The 13,221-nt window shown below is 47.2% G+C and overlaps 1 protein-coding gene across 1 annotated transcript in view; it reads right to left on the bottom strand.

Moving 5' to 3' along the window:
• LOC124788653 overlaps nt 1-13,221 on the bottom strand; it is a gene marked incomplete at its 5' end in the record, with an annotated part of 169,544 nt that overhangs the window by 75,835 nt on the left and 80,488 nt on the right. Inside the window, one exon of the mRNA XM_047255929.1 lies at nt 6,332-6,628. Coding sequence (XP_047111885.1) covers nt 6,332-6,628 — 297 coding nt within the window. The remainder of the gene's footprint in view (nt 1-6,331; nt 6,629-13,221) is intronic.

Here is a 13,221-nt window from a genome sequence, read left to right on the forward strand (position 1 = left end):
TCGAACATTTCCGAGCTACAACTTCTACTTCAATGACTACACTGACGTTTTTCAGTGTTACAACCAATTCAGTAATGTAGCAACATTCAAGGCAACACTGACGCTAGGACTTGTTTTAGAAGACAGCGTGAAGAGAGGTACACCTACGTTTACAGCATTTACGGATTTAGAGAAAGCTTTTGACAATGGCGACTGAAATACACTTTTGGAAATTCTGAAAGCACTAGTGATAAAATACACTCCTGGAAATGAAAAAAGAACACATTGACACCGGTGTGTCAGACCCGCCATACTTGCTCCGGACACTGCGAGAGGGCTGTACAAGCAATGATCACACACACGGCACAGCGGACACACCAGGAACCGCGGTGTTGGCCGTCGAATGGCGCTAGCTGCGCAGCATTTGTGCACCGCCGCCGTCAGTGTCAGCCAGTTTGCCGTGGCATACGGAGCTCCATCGCAGTCTTTAACACTGGTAGCATGCCGCGACAGCGTGGACGTGAACCGTATGTGCAGTTGACGGACTTTGAGCGAGGGCGTATAGTGGGCATGCGGGAGGCCGGGTGGACGTACCGCCGAATTGCTCAACACGTGGGGCGTGAGGTCTCCACAGTACATCGATGTTGTCGCCAGTGGTCGGCGGAAGGTGCACGTGCCCGTCGACCTGGGACCGGACCGCAGCGACGCACGGATGCACGCCAAGACCGTAGGATCCTACGCAGTGCCGTAGGGGACCGCACCGCCACTTCCCAGCAAATTAGGGACACTGTTGCTCCTGGGGTATCGGCGAGGACCATTCGCAACCGTCTCCATGAAGCTGGGCTACGGTCCCGCACACCGTTAGGCCGTCTTCCGCTCACGCCCCAACATCGTGCAGCCCGCCTCCAGTGGTGTCGCGACAGGCGTGAATGGAGGGACGAATGGAGACGTCTCGTCTTCAGCGATGAGAGTCGCTTCTGCGTTGCTGCCAATGATGGTCGTATGCGTGTTTGGCGCCGTGCAGGTGAGCGCCACAATCAGGACTGCATACGACCGAGGCACACAGGGCCAACACCCGGCATCATGGTGTGGGGAGCGATCTCCTACACTGGCCGTACACCACTGGTGATCGTCGAGGGGACACTGAATAGTGCACGGTACATCCAAACCGTCATCGAACCCATCGTTCTACCATTCCTAGACCGGCAAGGGAACTTTCTGTTCCAACAGGACAATGCACGTCCGCATGTATCCCGTGCCACCCAACGTGCTCTAGAAGGTGTAAGTCAACTACCCTGGCCAGCAAGATCTCCGGATCTGTCCCCCATTGAGCATGTTTGGGACTAGATGAAGCGTCGTCTCACGCGGTCTGCACGTCCAGCACGAACGCCGGTCCAACTGAGGCGCCAGGTGGAAATGGCATGGCAAGCCGTTCCACAGGACTACATCCAGCATCTCTACGATCGTCTCCATGGGAGAATAGCAGCCTGCATTGCTGCGAAAGGTGGATATACACTGTACTAGTGCCGACATTGTGCATGCTCTGTTGCCTGTGTCTATGTGCCTGTGGTTCTGTCAGTGTGATCATGTGATGTATCTGACCCCAGGAATGTGTCAATAAAGTTTCCCCTTCCTGGGACAATGAATTCACGGTGTTCTTATTTCAATTTCCAGGAGTGTACAAATAGCGAAAGGTTATCTAAAGGTCGTAGAAGCTGCAGCTGCAGCTGTAAGAGTCGAAAGGCATGAATTGGAAGCTATAAACGAGAAGAGAATGAGAGAGCGGTGTAGCCTTTCCCAGATGTTATTCACCCTGCACAGTGGGTAAGCAGAGCAAGAAACGAATGAGAAATTTGGAGGCGGAATTAATGTTCAGGGAGCAGGAATAAAAACTTTGCTGTTTGTCGATGGCATTGCATTTCTGCCGCCAGAAGCAAAGAACTTAGAAGAAGAACTGAACGAATTGGATAGTGTCTTGAAAAGAGGTTACAAGATGAATGTCAACAAAAGTAAATCAAGGTTAGTGAAATGTAATCGATTTACATCAGGTGATACTGGCGGAATTACCTCAGGAAATGAGACACTATAAAAAGTAGATGACTTTTCTATTTGGGGTGGAAGCCGAGCGGAACTAGCCGAGCGGTCTGAGGCGCTGCAGTCATGGACTGTGCGGCTCGTCCCGGAGGAGGTTCGAGTCCTCCCTCGGGGATGGGTGTGTGTGTTTGTCCTTAGGATAATTTAGGTTAAGTAGTGTCTCACCTTAGGGACTGATGACCTTAGCAGTTAAGTCCCATAAGATTTCCCACACATTCTTTTTTTTTTGGGTGGAAAACAACAAAATGGGCGAAATACAAAGTATATAAAATTAAAACCAGTAATAGGACGAAAAGCGTTTTTGAAAAAGATAAAGACGTTAATGTCTTTTATTTTATATTTGTATCTATATTTATATCAGTGTATGTCTGTACGTGTACGTCGGTCTACCTACTGTTCTATCTACCTTCTTCTTCTTCTATAGTCTATAAACTGAAGCCTCTCGCTGCAGTTTCTGTCTGTATGTTCGGGCTATTCTCAGGAGCTACTGTAGGGATTTTAATGTAGTTTTCACTAATATAAAGGCTTATCCACAGGAAAGTTTCTGAATATAGCTTATAAATATTTCGTGTAAATTGGTTGAACTATGATGAATTGGTATTAGCCACTATAAAAGCGGTGCCATGGATATCTAGTGACGAATGGTAGAACTGCTTGGAATCAACCACAGGAGACAGGCATAATTTGGCCCGACTGCAGAGCCTGCCCAATGCAAGTTACCGCTACTGGAGGCGCAGCGCAAACTACCAGAAAGTTTCAAAACGACCTGCAAAGAAGGACATATCAGGTATTAAGCTCATAATAACACATTTTTTTGGTATAAAGTTAAAGGCAAGGGGTGTGAGGGAAATGTGGTAGAAAGACACAGAGATTAACAGTGGCAGAACTCCTTGCAGTCATTCACAGGTGTTAGGCTGGAGCGCAAGGCTGGTGTGAGCTACTCATCTGAGGAGGTTGGCACAAGCTACCCATAACCGTAAGGCTGTCCGAATATAGCACCAGGCCGGCATAAGATATTGTTACCTGGAATGTGGCGCGAGCTACTGCAGACTTCCTCTAGTTGAATATGAACATGAGTGTCACAAACTGTTTCCTGAAGCCATTTGTATGGAGTGTAGTCTTGTAAAGAAGTCTAAAAATAACAAGCTCATACAAGGAGAGAATAGAAGCTTTTGAAATGTGGTACTACAGAAGAATGTTGAAACTCAGATGAAATAATTAATGAGGAGGTACTGATTCGAATTAAAGAAGAAATAAATATGTGAGAGAACATGACTGGAAGAAGAGATGGGTTAGTGGAGTATATCTTGAGGCACCAAGCAATCACCAGTTTGCTAAGGGGGGGAAGTGTGGGGAGGGGACTGGAGTAAAAATTGTAGGGGGAGAGAAGGAAGCAACACAGTAAGCATGTTCAGTGGATGCATGATGCAGCAGCTATGTAGAGATGAAGAGGTCTGCACAAAACAGACCAGTGTGGAGAGGTGCATCAAACCTGTCATGGGTCTGACGAGCACAACAACAAGTAGTTTACAAATTCATGGTTCACACGTGTTGCTCAGTCAAGACTAGACAGATGTGACAGAAGTAATGGGATACCTCCTAATATCATGTCGGACCACTTCCGGCGTGGAGCAGCTCGACGTGGCATGGGCTCGACAAGTCGTTGGAAGTCCACAGCAGAAATACTGAGCCGTGTTGCCTTTATAGCCGTCTGTAATTGCGAAAGTGTTGCCAGTGCAGGGTTTTGTGCACAAACTGACCTCTCGGTAGTGTCCCATAAATGTTCGATACGACTGGTATGGGGCGATCTGAGTGACGAAATCATTCGTTTGAATTGTTCAGAATGTTCTTCAAACCAGTCGCGAACAACTGTGGAGGAGAGACATAGCCCGTTATAATTCATAACAATTCCATCGTTGTTTAGCTGCAAACGGTCTCCAAGTACCCGAACATAACGATTTGCATTCAACAACGGGTTCAGGTGGAGCAGAGGACTCAGTCCACGGTCCACACCGTTATGGAGCCATCACGAGTTTGCACAGTGCCTTGTTAAAAACTTGGGTCGATGGCTTCGTGGGGTCTGCGCTACACTTGAACCCTACCATCAGCTCTTACCAATTGAAATCAGGTTTCACGTGACCAGCTCACTGTTTTCCAGTCGTCTAGAGTCCAAACGATGTGGTCACGAGCCCAGGAGAGACGTCACAGGCGATGCCGTACTGTTAGAAAAGGCACTCTCGTCGGTCGTCTACTGCCATAGCCCATTAACACCAAATTTCGCCGCACTGTCCTATCTGATACGTTCGTCGTGCGTCCGATATTGATTTTTGAGATTATTTCAAGCAGTGTTGCTTGTCTGTTAACACTGACAACTCTACGCAAATGCCGCTGTTCTCGGCCGTTAAGTGAACGCCGTCGGGCCACTACGTTTTCCGTGTGAGAGATAATGCCTGAAATTTGGAATAGTCGGCACACTCTTCACACGTGGATCGCGGGATATTGAAATCGCTAACGATTTCCGAAATAGGATGTCCCACGCATCCAGCTCCAAGTACACTACTGGCCATTAAAATTGCTACACCACGAAGATGACGTGCTACCGACGCGAAATTTAACCGACAGGAAGAAGATGCTGTGGTATGTAAATGATTAGCTTTTCAGAGCATTCACACAAGGTTGGCGCCGGTGGCGACACCTACAACGTGGTGACATGAGGAAAGTTTTCAACCGATTTCTCATACACAAACAGCAGTTGACCGGCGTTGCCTGGTGAAACGCTGTTATGATGCCTCGTGTAAGAAGAGCAAATGCGTACCATCACGTTTCCGACTTTGCTAAAGGTCGGATTGTAGCCTATCGTGATTGCGGTTTATCGTATCGCGACATTGCTGCTCGCGTTGGTCGAGATCCAATGACTGTTAGCGGAACATGGAATTGGTGGGTTCAGGAGGGTAATACGGAACGCCATGCTGGATCCCATCAACCTCGTAACCCTAGCAGTCGAGATAACAGGCATCTTATTCGCATGGTTGTAACGGATCTCGATCCCTGAGTCAACAGATGGGAACGTTTGCAAGACAACAACCATCTGCACGAACAGTTCGACGACGTTTGCAATAGTATGGACTATCAGCTCGGAGACCATGGCTGCGGTTATCCTCGACGCTGCATCACAGACAGGAGCGCCAGCGATGGTGTACTCAACGACGAACCTGGGTGCACGAATGGCAAAACGTCATTTTTTCGGATGAATCCAGGTTCTGTTTACAGCATCGTGATGGTCGCATCCGTGTTTGGCGACATCGCGATGAATGCAAATTGGAAGCGTGTATTCGTCATCGCCATACTGGCGTATGACCCGGCGTGATGGTATGGGGTGCCATTGGTTACACGTCTCGGTCACCTCTTGTTCGCATTGACGGCACTTTGAACAGTGGACGTTACATTTGAGATGTGTTACGACCCGTGGCTCTACCCATCATTCGATCCCTGCGAAATCCTACATTTCAGCAGGATAATGCACAACCGCATGTTGCAGGTCCTGTACGGGCGTTTCTGGATACAGAAAATGTTCGACTACTGCCCTGGCCAGCACATTCTCCAGACCTCTCATCAATTGGAAACGTCTGGTCAATGGTGGCCGAGCAACTGGCTCGTCACAATACGCCAGTCACTACTGTTGATGAACTGTGGTATCGTGTTGAAGCTGCATGGGCAGCTGTACCTGTACACGCCATCCAAGCTCTGCTTGACTCAATGCCCAGGCGTATCATGACCGTTATTACGGCCAGAGATGGTTTTTATGGGTACTGATTTCTCAGGATCTATGCACCGAAATTGCGTGAAAATGTAATCACATGTCAGTTCTAGTATAATACATTTGTCCAACGAATACCCGTTTATCATCTGAATTTCTTCTTGCTGTAGCATTTTTAATGTCCAGTAGTGTACCATTCGTTCAAAGTGTGTTAATTTCTGTAGCGTCGGAAATCTTTTCACCCGAATCATCTGAGTACAAATGACAGCTCCGCCAATGCATTCCCCTTTTGTACCTTGCGTAAGGAATAGTACCGCACATTTCATGACTCTTGTCGCCTCAGTGTTCTTTCCCTTTCCTTGAAGTGCCTTTAGGGTCACGTAACACCTGAAACGTCCATTTCCGACCAAGTTTGCAACTCTCTACCACCTGCACGGTATAGATCCTAATAGTTTGGGACTCCAGTTGAAAGAGCGTTGCTGGTAGGTGTCGAGTGCTGACCGTTGGCGAGGCGTCCGTTGGCGCTGTGGGGCCGCGGCGCCGGCGGCCTGCGCTGATGCCAGCGCACCGGCTGGTACAGCACGGCACCCACCACCGAGTGCAGCCCGATGCCGCCCAGCACCAGCATGGCGCCGCGGAAGCCGTAGCTGTGGAGCAGCGCCTGCACCACGGGCGGCGCGCCGATGAAGCCCAGCCCCACGCACGCCTGGCACAGGCCCATGGCCAGCCCGCGGCGCTCCAGGAAGTACGAGTTGAACGCCAGGTACGACGCCGGCACCACCAGCCCCAGGCCCACTCCTGCAACAACCGAAACACCGTGTCGGTCCGTGGTTTAGGAACCAACTAAAGCATTTCTAAAAACTAATATGTTGTTGTTGTGGTCTTCAGTCCTGAGACTGGTTTGATGCAGCTCTCCATGCTACTCTATCCTGTGCAAGCTTTTTCATCTCCCAGTACCTACTGCAACCTACATCCTTCTGAATCTGCTTAGTGTATTCATCTCTTGGTCTCCCTCTACGATTTTTACCCTCCACGCTGTCCTCCAATACTAAATTGGTGATCCCTTGATGCCTCAGAACATGTCCTACCAACCGATCCCTTCTTCTGGTCAAGTTGTGCCACAAACTTCTCTTCTCCCCAATCCTATTCAATACTTCCTCATTAGTTATGTGATCTACCCATCTAATCTTCAGCATTCTTCTGTAGCACCACATTTCGAAAGCTTCTATTCTCTTCTTGTCCAAACTATTTATCGTCCATGTTTCACTTCCATACATGGCTACACTCCATACGAATACTTTCAGAAATGACTTCCTGACACTTAAATCAATACTGGATGTTAACAAATTTCTCTTCTTCAGAAATGCTTTCCTTGCCATTGCCAGCCTACATTTTATATCCTCTCTACTTCGACCATCATCAGTTATTTTGCTCCCCAAATAGCAAAACTCCTTTACTACTTTAAGTGCCTCATTTCCTAATCTAATTCCCTCAGCATCACCCGACTTAATTAGACTACATTCCATTATCCTTGTTTTGCTTTTGTTGATGTTCATCTTATATCCTCCTTTCAAGACACTGTCCATTCCATTCAACTGCTCTTCCAAGTCCTTTGCTGTCTCTGACAGAATTACAATGTCATCGGCGAACCTCAAAGTTTTTATTTCTTCTCCATGAATTTTAATACCTACTCCGAATTTTTCTTTTGTTTCCTTTACTGCTTGCTCAATATACAGATTGAACAACATCGGGGAGAGGCTACAACCCTGTCTTACTCCCTTCCCAACAACTGCTTCCCTTTCATGTCCCTCGACTCTTATAACTGCCATCTGGTTTCTGTACAAATTGTAAATAGCCTTTCGCTCCCTGTATTTTACCCCTGCCACCTTTAGAATTTGAAAGAGAGTATTCCAGTCAACATTGTCAAAAGCTTTCTCTAAGTCTACAAATGCTAGAAACGTAGGTTTGCCTTTCCTTAATCTTTCTGAAAAAAGTACATCCTTCTACATGCTTCCACGTCACTCAAGATTCATAGCTGCAACAGCGCACATGGAGTACATGAAATGATTACATTTACAGATCAATAGCACAAGCCGTTCTGAGGTACCAGGTATCGACCCGAAATCGTGCAGACGGCGAATAGCGTCGCGTTATTCCACGCCTGTGAGCCGTAGTTGTGTCCGACTCTTCGAAAAGCGCGCCAGGCGGAGTGCTTTCGCTTTGCGTCTAGTGTTTGCGGTGGCGCTTTCGGTTTGGTGCGCTGTTTAGATCGGTACCGCCCTCTGGCGGTAGGTGGAGCAAGTGTACGGTAGCGTGACGATCGAGGAGGACGTACTGGGCCGTGACCGAGAGAGGAGGTGGCGCGAGCGGGGCCCTGCTGTTAGGGGTCGTCAACTTCTCGCCACGTGCTTTGGCCGAACTCTTGCCTGTCAGGGGCTACGTCTCCCTTACCAGCATGTACGTGGCTTATGAAGCTTAGATGCCGTGGTGCAGGAGATCAACGCGTAGGACCGTATCTCTTCTTATCGTCCGTTGAAAGCACTGGCAGCGGTTGGCTCTGACGAGCATCTGGAAGTGCGACGTGTTCCCGGCGCTGGGGTGGAGTGTAAGAAGTTGAGTACTGTTTTTATGTAACAGAGTTTGTTATATATAAGTATATGTATAAGAGAAGGTTTTCAAGTTCTAGCGAAGAGTATGAGTTCCTTCACCAGTGGTTTTGTTGGGGTCGTCCCACCACAGTTTTCGTTTGCCTGTCCGTGGGAATGTGTTAATTGCTTCTTGCTCGGGCCGTTTTCGTTCACACCTCGGTTGGGTGATTTACGGTCGGTGTCGCGGGTCTCTGTGGTTCGGAGTCTGTGCGGGCAATGCCATTGCTACATCTTCTGGTTTTGAGTAACTCGGGGAGGTGGCGGCTTGTAATGGAAGTTTTGGGGCTGATCTGCTATGGCCCTGTAGACCACCAGTAACTATTCCGCCTATTGTGATTTGGGCCCGTTTACACCTGTCATTATCTCACCGAGCTAAGAATTTTTTTTTGGGGAGCTGCCTTTAATGTGGATGTTTGTGTGCTGGCTTATTCACATTTATCTTGAAACAAATATAAGTTACGTAACTGGCGAGAGAGAATTATTTTTACTTAGTACAAGATAGCTACTTAAAGTTTTATTTTAAATTGTTCCCTTATTGATATAACTAGTTTAAAATGTTCTTATTGTTAACGTCTAACCTTGCAACATCCCTTAGATAGAGCTATTTTTAAGAGTTTTTTAACTGTGTGTGTGTGTGTGTGTGTGTGTGTGTGTGTGTGTGTGTGTGTCAAGCTAAAATCTCATTATTGGCAAGTTGTTAATGTCATAAGTGGTAATCTCCTTTTCATAATGAAAATTGTCAAGCTATCTGAAATTGTTTTTGAAATTGTTTTTTTAATAAAAAATGCCAGACTTAAAAAAATATTATTAAGTGTTTTAAAATAAAAAGGTATCTTTAGCAGTGTGTGTTGTTTCACCAGCACCTCCTGGCCCCTACTTCCACGATAACGTTTCGGAATAACATGTGTACTTGAGTTGCCGGCGTCTAGTGGCCGAGCGGTTCTAGGCGCCTCAGTCTGGAATCACGCGACCGCTACGGTCGCAGGTTCGAATCCTGCCTCGGGCATAGTGTGTGATGTCCTAGGTTTAAGTAGTTCTAAGTTCTAGGGGACTGATGACCTGAGATGTTAAGTCCCATAGTGCTCAGAGCCATTTGAACCATTTTGTGTACTTGAGTTGTTACTAGTGAACCGCCCTAAGTGACGGTTCAGCCTGCTCGACCTATTCACGTAGTTCTGTAAGAGTTGTTGGTTGACGAGTCACATGAGTCACTTCTCGTCCCATCTTATCCCATACATGCTCGATTGGAGTTAAGTCTGCAGATCGCGCTGGCCTAGGAACTTGCTGCAAGTCCTGCAGAGTATGTTGCGTTTCGCAGGCAGTGAGTAGGTGGGCATTATACTGTTGGAAAGACGCATCACCCTCGTGTTGTGAAAACGGTAATGAACGGGTCTGACAACATTCTACACATACCGAGCGCTGGTTAGCGTCCCCTCCAGAAACACCAAAGGTGAACGGGAGCTGTAGCTTATCGCACCCCAGGCAATTAGGGCTGGGGCGTGGCCAGTGTGTCTTAGACGAATGCACTTTACGGAACAGAGCTCACCAGGTCTGTGTCGTACGCACAAATGACGATCACTTGCATGCAGGCAGGATCTGCTCTCATCGCTGAAAACTACGGAGCACCATTCCAAGTGATCCTCTGACGCCACCAGTCGAGCCGTGCACGTCGATGCGGTGGCGTGAGTGGAAGACGGAAAACATGTGCGTGCCAGTCGTCCCACTGCTAATAATCGGTTCACAGAAGTTCGTGTTGACGTGTCTCGACTCACAAGCCCTCTTGTCTGTGCTGTGGTAGCTGCACGATGTTCCATTGCCGCCCTTACATTACGACTACCCTGGGGGACGACTGTGCCGCGTGGTCGCCCAGTACCTCGTCTACAGGCGTGAGAATGTTCACGTGACCGCTGGTACCAGCATCGTCGCACAACTGGTGCACCTTGTCCAGCTTATGTGACAGTTCTCCGAAAGCACCATCCCACCACTCGGAAGGCCACTATTTTACTCCCTTTAAACTCGCTCGGTTGGTGGCAGGAAGGCCGACCGCGCTCCGTGGCAAGGTTGCCTGCTTGCTTCACGCGTTTGCATCACATTGAGCCGCCTGGCCATGAGTATTTCCTTTTAAAGGGTAGACACAGATGGCGCCCTGGCAGCTATGCTACTACACTATATATTGGTGGATAATGTTCAAACCATTATCAGTACATGTAATATCCTCCAGGCGGTATATGCCGTTGTCGTTACAGGTGTACTAAATTTTTTCCACCGTTTATTTATGTGTGAGGGAAATTGTTGTCAGTTGTGGTCTTAATGTGTTCTCCAGAGTATTGAACTGACGTAAAGTTCTTGATTTTCTAGCAAAATTTTCCCGCTAATCTCTAATTCATTGAACACTAACAACCGTATATATACATTCAGTCCATACACACTACCAACAAAACTTCAACAAGCTCCTTTTCCTGACAGTGATATCTCTCCCGATATTTATCCATTCTGTCAGTTCCAACTCTTTCCTCCTATCCACCCCACATTAGAGCTCTTCGATTCTAACTTTCCCTATTTCTTTCCTATTTGTACCATGGGCTGGGGTCACACACCCAGTTCCCTATTCCATTTCTATCTCCAATCATCACCCCTTCCACCTAACTTCATCTCCTCAGTTGCAACACATCAGCAATGTTTACTTCCTCATCCTATCTACAGGGCATCTAACCTCATTCATAGAACTCAGAGTTGATGATGACTCCAGTTGAAACGTCCCCTTTGAAGAATTATACATGACTGTGCCTAAACTGACACACAATATTTTTTTTAGCGCAACGCAATCTGACTTTCAATAATCCCTACAAAAGAATGGCCCTGACTATCATTAACCTATACCTTTCACAAATCACTTACCTCACAAAAATCTTCGTTACTCGAACTACTGCAATACGGCGAGCGCCACTACTGCCAGCTAAATAAAAGATTCAAACTACTGAAGGCACTAACTACTGATAGGGATAGTTAGCAAATGAAAGATATTAATAGAGAACAAACAATGCATTTACCTTAATATCATCATATATATATATATAGCAGTTCATGACAAATTTCAAAACTCCGCCATCTCTCTCTCGACATCCACCACTGCTGGCGGCTCACCTCCAACTGCGCAACGCTACGCGCTGTTCACATCCAGCTGCCGCTGCCCAACACTACAATGGCAGACAACAATGCAAACTAGCCACAGAATGCACACAGCACAGCCAGTGATTTTTATACAAAGGTGGCGTTACCAATAAAAAAACCTAAACAGCCTACTTACACAGTTAATTCTAACTTCGTTGAACTATCAAACCTGTAAATGTATTATAAATTCATTACACTTTATAAAGTGGATCTGCAGTGATGTTCTTTAAGTTTGTATTAATCACATGATTGATTCCTTTACCTGCTATACTATGCAAAGTTTTTCTTTGAATGTCACAATGTTTAATGTTTAATATTTTTACATTTATGAAAAGAAAGTATAGAAGTACTGGCTTTAAAAACTGCACCATATTCATGTCCTACGTACAGAGTAACCACAATTTAATTTTACCTCAAATTTCTCAATTTCATGGAATGTGCATTATTGTTTTTAAGGTTTTCTCCTTTCTGTGCCACATTTTCATGTTTCTGATTTTTTACTGCTATTTTGTATAAAATTATTCACTTTTATCCTCCTACACAAGAAAATTATGTTTTAATAATTCTGAAAGCATATGTAACTGTCTCTTCTTTTCAGTTATATTGTTTCTTTTTTATGTATTTTAAACTCATTTACTGCGAGAGGGATGAAACAACAATAAAGAGAAAAAAAAGCCACCGGGTTAAGTTTATCGAAATTGTGCTACATCTCACTTCGCCTGACCGTGACGGGAGTGACGCTCATCCACACGTCACGTCATTTCCAATAGTTCACACGGGTGGGGATCCGAGTATCTATTATTAATTTTTGATAGCGGAGAAGTGAATTCATTTTCCTAACAACAGAATCGTGTCTTCATCGAAACTGCGTTCACAGGATTTAGTATACTACACTCCTGGAAATGGAAAAAAGAACACATTGACACCGGTGTGTCAGACCCACCATACTTGCTCCGGACACTGCGAGAGGGCTGTACAAGCAATGATCACACGCACGGCACAGCGGACACACCAGGAACCGCGGTGTTGGCCGTCGAATGGCGCTAGCTGCGCAGCATTTGTGCACCGCCGCCGTCAGTGTCAGCCAGTTTGCCGTGGCATACGGAGCTCCATCGCAGTCTTTAACACTGGTAGCATGCCGCGACAGCGTGGACGTGAACCGTATGTGCAGTTGACGGACTTTGAGCGAGGGCGTATAGTGGGCATGCGGGAGGCCGGGTGGACGTACCGCCGAATTGCTCAACACGTGGGGCGTGAGGTCTCCACAGTACATCGATGTTGTCGCCAGTGGTCGGCGGAAGGTGCACGTGCCCGTCGACCTGGGACCGGACCGCAGCGACGCACGGATGCACGCCAAGACCGTAGGATCCTACGCAGTGCCGTAGGGGACCGCACCGCCACTTCCCAGCAAATTAGGGACACTGTTGCTCCTGGGGTATCGGCGAGGACCATTCGCAACCGTCTCCATGAAGCTGGGCTACGGTCCCGCACACCGTTAGGCCGTCTTCCGCTCACGCCCCAACATCGTGCAGCCCGCCTCCAGTGGTGTCGCGACAGGCGTGAATGGAGGGA

The sequence above is a fragment of the Schistocerca piceifrons genome, chromosome 3 (assembly GCF_021461385.2).
Source record: "Schistocerca piceifrons isolate TAMUIC-IGC-003096 chromosome 3, iqSchPice1.1, whole genome shotgun sequence".
Taxonomy (NCBI): domain Eukaryota; kingdom Metazoa; phylum Arthropoda; class Insecta; order Orthoptera; family Acrididae; genus Schistocerca; species Schistocerca piceifrons.